The sequence below is a fragment of the Crocodylus porosus genome, unplaced genomic scaffold (genome assembly GCF_001723895.1).
Source record: "Crocodylus porosus isolate Cpor-Errol unplaced genomic scaffold, CroPor_comp1, whole genome shotgun sequence".
Taxonomy (NCBI): Eukaryota; Metazoa; Chordata; order Crocodylia; family Crocodylidae; genus Crocodylus; species Crocodylus porosus.
The window spans coordinates 71,449,981-71,462,010 of NW_017728950.1; the positions used below are offsets into that span (position 1 = coordinate 71,449,981).

Consider the following 12,030-nt stretch of genomic DNA (forward strand, 5'->3'; position numbering starts at 1 on the left):
CCAGCCCCCCTTACCTTCTGTGAACGGAGAAACACATTTAAAAGTCAAATGCGCTTATTACAGTGCTTGCTGCCTTGCTGAGGGGGTCAGGCAGTGGGGGAGCAGCCAGGCAGGGAGAGCCTGAGCCTGCCCTTATCTGCTTCTCTCCTCATACTGCTTGGGCCACCCTTCAAGAGCTCCCACGACACCTCAGGGTGTCTGCGCTGCCTCTTGCTTGACAATGGCCAGTCTGAAGGACCAAAACGATGGCTTGGTTTGAAGCTGGAGCACACCCCAACAGGTTTTACAGCAAGAGCTGCCAACACCCCATGCCTGCCCTACAGGAAGGAGCTTGTTTTTCCCTCAGAGCCCAGGCCTACCCGCGGGGAGGCTAAGTGACGGGGCAGAGGCTGCTGGGTTTGCAGGCCAAACCCTCCTGCTCTGCTCTCCCCATAAGCCACAACCAGCTCTTCACGCTGCAGCACAGCACCCGCTCCGAGCAGGAAGCTCCAGCGGGCCGGGCCGGGCCGGGCGCCGCAGGAGGCTGCGGGGGCAGAGGCCGCTCCCAGGGGCCGGGCCGGGCCGGGGCGGCGGGGAGCGGGCGGCAGTGGCAGCGGTAGCGACGCGGCGGGAGGACTCGCCATGGTGCAGCTGGTGGTGATGGGCGTGAGCGGCTCGGGGAAGTAGGTGCCTCGCCAAAGGGGACAGGGGGGGGGGGAGGCTGCCCGGGCCCGCGTTTGCTGCCGGGCCGCAGCGGCTAGGAGCACCCGCCCGGGGCGGCGCCAGTGTCAGTGCCTTTTTCATTTACATTTTTCATTTTATTTGTCATGTTTCAGTGTGTGTTTCTTTTTCTTGTTTATATATTGTCATTTTTTCATTTTTATTTTCCTTTTTCGATTTTTTTTCATTTTTTATCTATTTTCATTTTCCATTTTTATCTTTCATTTTTCACTTTTTTCACTCTAATTTTTGCTTTCCATATGTGAAAAGAAAATGAAAAATGAAAAGAGTGAAAAATGAAAGGCAAAAATAAAAGTGAAAAATGAGAAAGTGAAAAGTGAAAATTATTTTTGCCTTTCATTTTTCACTTTCTCTTTTCATTTTTCATTTTCTTTTCACTCTTATTTTTGCTTTTCATATGTGAAAAGAGAAAATGAAAAGCAAAAATAATTTTCACTTTTCACTTTCTCTTTTTTCACTTTTACTTTTTGCCTTTCATTTTTCACTTTCTCTTTTCACTTTTCATTTTCTCTTTTCACTCTTATTTTTGCTTTTCATATGTGAAAAGAGAAAATGAAAAGTTAAAAGTGAAAAATTAAAAGCAAAAATAATTTTCACTTCATTCTCTCTTTTCATTTTTCACTTTTATTTTTGCTTTTCATTTTCAACTAATTTTTACTTTTGCTTTTCATTTTCACTTTTTTGATCTTATTTATTTTTATTTATTTTTTAATCTTTTTATTTTGCTTCTCTAGTCAGATGTGCAGGTCCACAGAGGCGCTCCAGTTGCATGGAGATACAGGACTCTGCTATACAGCAACCAGCTTTCCCGCTCCTCCTCTCTGGCAAGCCACCCAGATAGGAATGATCGTGGTTCCACTTGACCTCATTCATCTTCTTAGAAGTCCCCAATTAAGAGCAGTTCAGTGCTGGATCCGGAGCACTTTGTTTCGGTGCTTCTTCCATGGTCTCATTCTTTCCCCTAGGAAGGGTTTCCTCATTTTTCAGTCTACGTTTTTTCTTGCCCTGTTTTACTGCAAGATTCCTAATTATACTCGAGTCATTTTTACTACTATATTTACAATGGCTACGTACATTTCACAGCATTGGTAAAAGAAACATAGTTGGCACTTAACCAGTGAATAATCCAGATTTGTTGTGGGTATAATGACAAATCGTAAAAGATGAGACTCCTCATGTGTCATCTTGGTCAAGATGGATTATTTCTTTCCATGCTGCAATATCAGTTGATGTAAAAGTTAAAAGCAGCTGATTGTAGGTGAAATGCTTTTAAAAGCCTGATATAGCCTGCTGCTTTTGAAGAAAAGCAAACATGTGCTAGTTTCTAAGTCTTGCCACGGCCTCTTGCTTCTAATCTTACTGTATAATACATGCTAAGAATCTGAAATACTGGTTAATATTCTTATTTCACACTTGGATGATTGGAATGATAGGGTTGTGCTGTTTCAAAATTGAAAACTTGTAATTTCAGATCATATGTTTCCAAACTGTGCCAGGCACTGTACAGGTATAAATAATGTCCTGTCCAAAAGACCTAGCGAGTTTGTTACATTATTAAATTCTGGAAATAAAGGAGAAATCCAGTACTTAGCCTGAACTACTTTATTTTTTTTTAAACGAAATACAGTTAGTTAAAATCAAACCAAAATTGGAAACCAACATTTACAGCAGGAAAAGAAAATCAAGTTTAGATCCCATCAGGCCTAGACAGTATGTGTTAGCTAAGTCTCATATCAATTTGCTTGCACTTTCCAGTCAAGATGAGTCATTAGGTGCCTGACAGAATGGCAATCTCAGCGTTCTCTTGTGTGCCAGGCAGGGAGCATGACTACTGCCTCAGTAACACTTCTCAGTCATAAGGGGACTTGATAACTGAAATCAAGGTCTAGGCATGATGCATGGGGTTTAGTTCTGGACCAGCTATCAGGAATGTTGCTGAATACATTGTCACTCTATATCTTTCCCTTATATTTGTGTGGTCAGAAAAATTTAGAGAACTTTCAAAGGGTCACTGCAACCTTCCTCCTTCCTCCTTTTGTCTCTGGCAATTTGGAAAATAAAAGATAAGTAAAAAACAAACAAATATTAGAAAAACATATCTAAATAGTAGAAACCACACTCGTTCTGTACTGCTTCCTGTTCTCTTCTATTTTTAATATAGCCTTACCCCTTACGGTATACATTACCAGTAATTACCACATACCTTAAGAAAACACCTTAAAACCATGTATTAAAATATTCACTCAGTAATGTAGGGTGAGTTCAAAAGTGATTACTGTACTTGGCTTTTCAAATGAAGCATTCAGCAATCTATCTTTGAGCCACAGCATGCTTAGTTTTATGCTATTTTTGCTTGCTTATATACTGTATTTTGCTAAAATTGAGGGGCAAATAAAGCCTGTGAGTTAGTACGTTTTCAACTTTTCAGGGTTTTTAAGTACTTTATTTGTATCCAGGTGACATTGTTAGGTGATGCCATTTTGAATATCCTTATCCTTTAGAATTTTACCAGACCAGAATCCTAAGTGAATTTCTGATTTGCTGTCTTGCAGATGATCAACTGCCATTCTCTTCTCTCCTTTCTTCTCCTTCCTACACAATGGGTGCATCTACTGCGCAGGAAGCAGGAATAGGCCAGCATCTACACATGCAGGTGTTAAAGTGACTTAACGCTGCATGTGGACTGACTTGGGACTAAAGTTAGCCCCAGGTCAGACCACACACACACTGTTACCATGCAGTAAGCTGTCTACACGTGCGTTACCACAGAGTAACTAATTAGGTGTAAATTTGATACCTGCATGATGTGGGTATCAAATTTACGCTCAAGTCAGCGTAAGTTGTCATATTTACTATACAGAACAGACATGCACAAGTAGATGCACACCTGTACTTCACAGTAATTTTGGTTACTGTGCAGTAAATGTACATATGTAGAAGCATTCACTAAGTGACTAAGGTTTTTTTGTTTTGTTTCATTTTGTTTTGTTTTTTAAGCTTCACTGGTGTACAGTAACATGCTGGGGAACAGAAGGAAAAAAATGTGAGGACAGTTTTCAGTTTACTTTCTTTTTGTTTACAGTCCTCTTCAGTTTAAAGTCCTTATAGTAGATTATATCTATTTCTGTAGTAATTGTATACATGAACATTCACCCAATACCAAGAGTATTGTGTTATGATTTATGCATAGGGAGCATCAGAATTACTGGGGCAGGTGGTTAGTAGCGATTGTTAGTGGCCGACTAAGAGATGAAACAGACCATTGTTGGGGAGTACTGTGGCAATTTCTACATTTTTAGCAGTTCCATTCCCAGAAAGATAGACGTTTTCCTTTTTTAAGACTAACTAAACACTAGGAAGTCATGTTTAAGTAGCATTTTCCCTGTGTTCTCTTACAGAACCACGGTGGGGTCACATCTGGCAGAAAAGGTATGGTTTTATGTTATTTGTCAATTGTAGGACAGCTATTTTACTTTCAATAGGACTTCTGTTCTCTTCTACCAAGTTATTATTGAGTTATAAACTTTGTCATATGTTAAATAATACCCAGTTGCAAATTGTTTATTCCGTCTCCTCACTAATCAGGTGTATATAGGCGAAGCCATGGCACAATTTAACATAACTTAGACTTACAAAGCAAGCAGAGTGGATTAACTTGTTATTCTTCTTTGTGATGATACCTAGCCTTTATGGCCAATATCATTCTAGAGAAGATGACTCATGTTGTAGTGCAAGAGGCCTTCAGGCATCCAGTGACTGTAGGTGTTAGGATGCTTTGTTGATAAACTAGTGGGATACTGTGAGAGAGTCTCTTTTAATAAATGATACATACTTTTTTTTCTTAGCTGGGCTTGAAATTCTATGATGGTGATGACTACCATCCTCCAGAGAATAAAAAGAAAATGGCAGAAGGGATTCCACTGAACGACCAGGTAGTTATATATAATCCTGAAGGCAAAGATGTCAACGTGTTTACCTTTCTAATCCTTGAGAAATCATGTGACAGTGAATTGTGCTCTGAATGAGTTTGCAGGACTCCTTGTTGGAGATGAGGGGGAGGATTGTTTTTTTTCCTACTTGTAAACTATTACTTATAAACATTAGTCCCCAGTATGTGTGGTGCCTCATAAAAAGTAAAGGCATGCCCTTTGATCCAGAGAGTGTGTATGTTAACTGAGGGTAATAGAAAAAGAGAGAGAGAGATGGGGCGGGGAGTGAAAAAGGACGGTCAATGTGACAACGGCATCAGGCTGTCAGTAAGAGATGAAAACATTTTGATGGCTATGTTATTGGATTTGGGTGGGATTTTAAACAGCACTCAAGAAAGAATTGGCCAAACTTTGCTCCCATCGAAGTATTGACTTCAATCCCACCGTTAACTTTTCCTTCCTATCTCAGATTTGATGGCAGAAGCAGGTTTCTAGAAAGGATCTGAACAGTGCAGTTGGAAAATAATAGATGGGAGTCAAGGGTGGTGTCATCGTTAGCAAAGCTGAGGGTTTGTGGATGTATCCCAGAGAACTCCAGGGAGCTGTCGTATGCATATAGCCACAGGCTGTGGGACTTCCTAGAGTGCTTATCAAAACCTCCTTCAACAAGACAACTAAATCTTTTTGTGGGGAAAGGAGTACTAGGTAAAAGAATGGCAGTGGTCAATGCAGAATAAGTAACTTGGCTGTCTTTCCTGTTTAAAAATATTTGTATTTTCTGAGAAAAATACCCAATTTTCAGATGTTTGCGCCATCCCGAGTCTAAATGATGAATGCTTTTCTGTCCCAGAGAAGAGTAAGCAGTTTTCCATGCAAGCAAACCACACTCCCCAGTCTGGGGATGTCTGAGGAGAGGTGGTATGAATAACAATTCATACTTCCTGCTCCTACCTAAAAAAAAAAATTGACAGCTGTCAAACAAACCAAGTATTCACAGATTTTTACACTTCTGCCTGTACACTGAGTCACCAGGTTAGGCCCCTGCACAGATACAGATCTCCATAGAACTCAGAAAGGGTCTGTTCCACCTGCATTATCATGCACAATCTGGGCACTGGGCCATATCCCATATCATCAGAAAGCTTTGCTTAATTACACACATTAATATTAACACACTGTTAACTCCCTTGGAAGTCCACCTCAACAGCCTACCAGTGGCTAAAATAATTGCTCCTTAAACCTTTATTTTATGTACTGTTTCATAAAACTGAGTTCCCTACTTCAGGTCTGTCCACACAGCATGAACAGATTAGCAAGCTTAATTTTATTTTAATTTAAATTATTTATTAATCTTTCAACATTCTAGGCTTCCTCACAGCTTGGTATTCACGATATGTGTTAGCCAGCATGTTGCTGCATCTTACTGCCCAGTTGAACAGAAGAATCACATAGCAGAAGACCTTTTCAGTAGCAGAACAATTAAACTAAAATAGATCTTCAGTATGGTTAGCATATATGGAATGGGTAACTGAAAAGTTTAGGAAATTACAATAATCTCAGATCTTTTATGGAAGCCCCCTCTTGCCCCAGAACTGCAGTCAGCCTCATGGCTATTTGCATGGACTGGCCAGGAACTATCTTAATTACTCTACAGACTGAATTGGGATACCCTTAGAAAGTTTCTACATGTTTGTTTAAAACTAATCTCTCGTTAAGCCTGGGGAGTTAGCATATAGAGACAGCTAGCTTAAAGACCAATACAGCAGAACATTATACAGAGAAGATTAAAACATTATGCACTGGTACATGATGCCATAAAAGTGCCATAGATACCGGTGCTATCAAATTATGGAGGCCTACTTGAAAAGGTATAGGCAGGAAGAGGTTTTGCAGTGAAGAGGGTAGCTCCCCTTAGTCTTCCATGCCCTCATTTATTAACACTTGTCCAACATTTTCTAGATAGAAAGGTGAAGCTTGAGCATCCATTTAATGCTGAGCAGTTATGACAAAAGCTTTAGCAAACTTAAAGCTTAAATTGGATGATATTAAGCAGCTGATTGTTCATTTTTATTGTATTTGCCAAGCTCATTTAAGCCAAGTGAACCTGTTGTTAGAGAGTACTCCTTCACTGAGCAAAGGTGCTGTAGAAATATGGCAACAACTGAATTTAGTTCTGATTGCTACTGACATAAATATAATGCAAGTTAATTAGCACAGACAAGTGAAGTTAAGTCTGTTTCAGACACTTTGGGGCAGTTGCTTAAAGCCTTGTGTATACCCAATCCAAAGCATGACACGTGAATACTAACGTGTTAAGAGAATAAAAAGGTGGGAGAGGTGAGGATGCAAAAACATCCCTGTTAAAACAGACTTAGCTGTTTGATTTATGAAACAAGTAGAGAACAAAATTTCTTGTTCTTTGCTTAAGGTTCACAAACTATTATGTCAAACCAAATAATACAGATGTTTGGAATAATAAAGGTAAGTTCCATCAACCTTTTCTAGCCACCCTTCACATACAATTCAAAGTAATGAAAGCCATCAAAGGAAATAAAAGCTCACTCCTCCAACTTTCACACAGCAATAATATTTCTGGATATAGAGGCAAGGGGAGTGAGACTGGAAAACTTTATTTGGTACACTGTTATTATATACTGAATTAAGCAGAGGTCCCTTGGAGAATGTAGTATAGGTTCATATAGATAGAGGTAGAATTACTAATAAGTATGTATATGTATAGATATGTAGAAATATGTATGTATGTATACATACACTGTAAGTATATACACATGCACACACATGCTTTATAAGCAATTGACAGATAAATACCAAGGTATACAATTACTAAGCAACTTTAATACTACTGTGCATGCACATGCCTACATTTGTGTATAGAATTAAAATTGCTTAGTCACTGTATACTTGGTATCAAAGCCGACCCTAGGGGTGTGTGGGGCCCAGTGCATATCAGCCTGTGCGGGAGTGGCAAGCAGCTGGAGCATGTAGCCACTAGTGCATGGTGGCCACATGGAGTGGTGGCACCTTTGACAGGGCCTGTACAGCACTGTTCGCAGGGACCCCTAAAGCTCAGGGCCCAGGGTGGTTGCCCTGATTTGCCGCCCCACTCAAGGGATAGGTCTGCTTGGTATTTATGTTTTAGTTGCTTTATCACAATGCAAATAGCTTTACATTAACAGATTTTGTAAATAAGCTGTCCATTAAATATATATATACATACTTTGGCAATCAAAGGCCTGGAACTAAAATGATGTAGAGTGGTATTTTAATTTATTCTGTTTTCAAGTGTTAAGAATTCCTATTCATTTACTGATAAATTCACTCTGTTCTCGTACTATATTCTGTCAAATAGGAAGTGTCTGCAACTGAGATGTGCTTTTGGATTTTGTGAATAAAATGAGAAAAGGTTGGTCTTGGAAGTAGAAATGGTACTGGGTCAGTTTGCTGATTTGGTTGCAGAAGGAAGAAAAGTGGCCTATTTGTGTTATCACAACTAAAAAGAAACTGAAAGAGATCTAACAGGTTTCTGTTGGAATCTACTGCTACATGAATATTAGAAGCAACCATTTTAAGTATAACTCCAGAGAATACTTAAGTTAACTTGTTTTGTTTTTAGGACAGGATCCCATGGCTTTGCAAGTTGCATGATATATTAATGAGGTAAGAGAAACTCACTTACAATAAGGATACACTGTAATGATGATTGGCCCAAGACAAATACAAGGATGTTTTCTTTTTCCATGGCATTCTGGGAGACAAGCATATTTAGCCTTGCAATCATATTACACAGTTAATAAAACTATTCTATATTCTGTGAGATGCTTTAATAGTTACTGTCAAAGTAAAACTGGCCTCTAAAGGGTACCACTGTCAATAGAACTGTTTGGGAACTAGTTCTTTCTTTGCCCTGCATACAAGAACTTGACATTTCCAGGGGTTGATTCACTAACACACCTGACATCAGTTATGCCTAATGGATGCACCCACAGAAAACAGACTGTATTAACTGGGGGCAAAAAATTCTAAAATGCCGCAGTGACTCTGGAAATTAGGTTCCATTGATTTTCTGTCTTTGGAAGCCCAGGTCATTTCTGAGCATGGAATTGAACCTCTGTAGTCACTTAAGTGTTTTCATTACTTTTATTCTTCGTGACTTCCTGCAGTGGACACAGTTGTTGTTAAACCTTGCAGAAATGCAAGGAACAGGGTCCAAATTGGCTACTTGCCTACTGAATTTAAGCCACAGAAATTTTTAAACAGCACAGATGGTCACAACTGTGACTGATCCTAACATGCTTTTCTAGTCACAAAAACGTTTCTGTGATGCTTCTTGCCCCATTTCCACTTACACTATGAATGGAAGAGGGAGAGGGAACAGAACCAACAACAGTCCCTTTACTTTGGATACTCCAAGGGTGCCAGAGAAGTAGTAGCACTTCTTTGATCCCAGTATCCAAATTTAAAAAAAAATAAATAACAATGACAGAAACCTTCATCAAGATAGTCACTTCCCTGTGAGCCATTTGAAACTTATAGTCACAAAAATAAATTTATTCTAAAGAACTCTGCAACGTTACACTTACAATCAATTCTGCAAAGTGGGTTGCTGCTAACTGTTGTCTCCAAAAGCAGGGTTAACTCAGACGCCATTATTAGCTCAAATAACATATCTGCAGAGATTTTTCTATTCTTGAGCTTTAGTAGATTTCTCTCGAGTAAGTAGCTTTCCAGCTGAATCGAATTTTTCTCCTGCACATATGTATGCCAAAAAACAAAGTGTTTTTGTACACAGTGTCATAATTGCCCAAAGTCATCAACAACCTGAAGTAAGGTTTTTAATAAGCCAAAGGCATTATTTTCCCCAGGCAAGCTGTTGTTCTTTCACTGTGCTTCCCATATTACAGCAGCTGACTGCCTTTTTAATAATTAAGGACCAAATGTTACAGCAGAGGTTCAAAAGGACTTCAAAGCTGGGAAACTGCCATAAAAAGCCCGCAGAGAAAATTTTCTCTCTATGTATTATTGGGCAGTGCTCAGTAGTAGCTTTTTCTGCATCCCAGAACAATGAGAAACTTTTTAGAAACAGTGGCTGAAAATCCCATCGCTGAGCTGGGACTGTACTGCTTACGCTAGCAATAGATGTTCCTCTACAAGAATTCTTTGCCCTGGTAGAGGTAGGTTTTGTTTCTCACTCCTCAAAAACATCCTCTTTCCTGTGGTTTTGTTCAGTCGTCAGTATTTGGCTCTAAGCAGCAAGTGGTTCTGCCTTGTTGGAGCAAACTGGCCAATTTTAAGTACTGTGGAATTTGACTCCATTTCTTTTATCTTGGAATACGATCCTTTTTTCCCCTCTGGCGGGCCTCCAACTGGGGCCACTGAGAAGCTTGAATGGATCCAAGTTAATTTACAGAAGAGGTTGTTTGACTGTATCTTTTACCCAGTCTGAATTCAAAAAACTTATAAATGAAGCTGGAATGGTCTTGCAGAGGTGAAAGTGAGGTACTGCGTCTTTTTATCATCTTGGGAAATCAGGACCAATAACTGCAACCCAAATTTAACAGAACATATATAAATTGGGAGTAGTCACATTCACTTACTATTATCTATAATTGCATCACAACTTGACTGCAGAATGTGTGTTTACTTTCACCTGAGCAGATATTTCAGTCATCTGTTTGCTGACTTGAAGGTTGAGTTTGTGATTGCCAATATGACTGGCATTTTTAGGAAGCTTTTCTTGAGCAACTTGGAAGACTGATGAGTGAGGATACATGCAACTTTTCCAGTAAGGTTAGCTATAGCAGTATGGTTAAGGCAAACTATTTAGTTTGGTGCCTTCAGAAACAGGGTTTGGCATTTTGCGGGCCTGTACATTTTTAAAAAACAAAACCATGTACTGTTCAGTATAGACTTAAGATCTAAACAAACTTTTGCAGTTAGCCCCAAGCTATTCAATAGCTTTCCTGTTAAGCACTTAAGGAACAGGATTGATGACAGTCCTTTTGGAAGGATGGTGGCCATTAGGTAGGCTCCAGAAGCTAGGAATGGTCCCTATAAATAAATATGTTTTTTTTAAATCTTGTTTTTCACACACACATACACACACAAAAAAAGTATTTCAAAGTTGATCCAAGAGATTCCTCGAGCTGTTCTATGCAAACATGTGTTGGTTTGCCTACCCATTGCTTCTTGAGACCAGTCCAGGAGTTTTGACTACACCAAATGTGGGCATGATGTTTTTGTTAAAGTGCCGCTCACTGATGTCTTCTCTTGGTAGGGAAGAGTCATCTGGACAAAATGCCATTCTGGCCTGCTCTGCTCTGAAGAAAATGTATAGGCGCATATTAGTAAGTGGAAGAGAGGCAGCATATTCTAAAAATGATGAGTTAGAAAAACAAGGAGAAATGGCAGCAGGGAAGATCCTCTTTATTCATTTGGATGGACCAAAGGAACTCATCGCTAAACGCCTGGAGAAGAGGAAAGGACATTTTATGCCATCTGAATTACTACAGTCTCAATTTGATGCTCTGGAGCCCCCAACAGCACCAGAAAATTTTATTACTATCAACCTGGAGAAATCTGTTTCAGAAGTAGCATCAGAAATTGTGAAATATCTTCCTTTAAAGTGATACTTTTTTCAGAGCACAATCTGAATTAAACAAACATCAACTTTTTTAGCCATATCAGATTTGTGAAACAGCATTTTAATGGCTTTCTCAAGGTAATCAATACAATTTGGAATGCTCATTTACTTTTCTTGGTGAACTTTGAGGGTGCTGCAATCCTAAAAGCTGTTTTTGTTATTGCTGATATTTCTGTCAAAGCAAGTTAAAACTCATTGGTGAAATTCTCAGAAGCTGTCAGTATTGGCCTGACCCTTCTCCAACATCCGCCAAAGTTAAGACTTCCATTAATTCTGATGCAGACCAAAGTTAGCACAGAGCACTTCCGAAGATCCCACGTAGGGTGATTAGACAGAGATGAGAACGTTAACCCTTATTTCACTATTTTTCCTGTCAGAATAGAAGTTGGCCTAAGGCATCACTCACTAATATTAAATAATGAAATCATCAAACTATTTTTTAAGAGGAGTCAGAGTTCTCTAGTAGAGCGAGAAAGCAGGCGATCAGTGACTGGGCTCTTTTCCTGAAACTACAATTGGCTTATTGCCTCATTTTGAACAAGTCTCAACTTTTGTGCCTGTGTCCTCAACTGAAATTACTCATCCCCCCCTCACAGGAGTGTTGTGCAGCTTCACTGATTTTTTCTTAAACACTGACTGCTAGTTGGAAGGAAAGGGCTATGCAGCTGCAAAGTATAATTCTATATACATCTTTAAAAATAAACTCTTAAGTGGCCTTGC

At 39.4% G+C, this 12,030-nt stretch overlaps 1 protein-coding gene across 1 annotated transcript; it reads left to right on the forward strand.

The window, feature by feature from the left end:
• The first annotated feature begins 578 nt into the window (after positions 1-578).
• On the forward strand, positions 579-12,030 carry IDNK (IDNK, gluconokinase). Its single transcript, XM_019555412.1, has 5 exons — positions 579-662; positions 4,119-4,149; positions 4,566-4,652; positions 8,284-8,327; positions 10,945-12,030. The coding sequence occupies exons 1-5, from the start codon at positions 622-624 to the stop codon at positions 11,294-11,296; spliced, it is 555 nt and encodes a 184-aa protein (XP_019410957.1). The 5' UTR covers positions 579-621; the 3' UTR covers positions 11,297-12,030.

Bases quoted from the DNA above. Each gene is read 5' to 3' on its own strand.
- IDNK (XM_019555412.1), top strand. From the start codon at position 622: ATGGTGCAGCTGGTGGTGATGGGCGTGAGCGGCTCGGGGAA. The intron at 663-4,118 runs GTAGGTGCCTCG...GTTCTCTTACAG, and splicing joins GGCGTGAGCGGCTCGGGGAA to AACCACGGTGGGGTCACATC. The intron at 4,653-8,283 runs GTAGTTATATAT...TTTTGTTTTTAG, and splicing joins GGATTCCACTGAACGACCAG to GACAGGATCCCATGGCTTTG.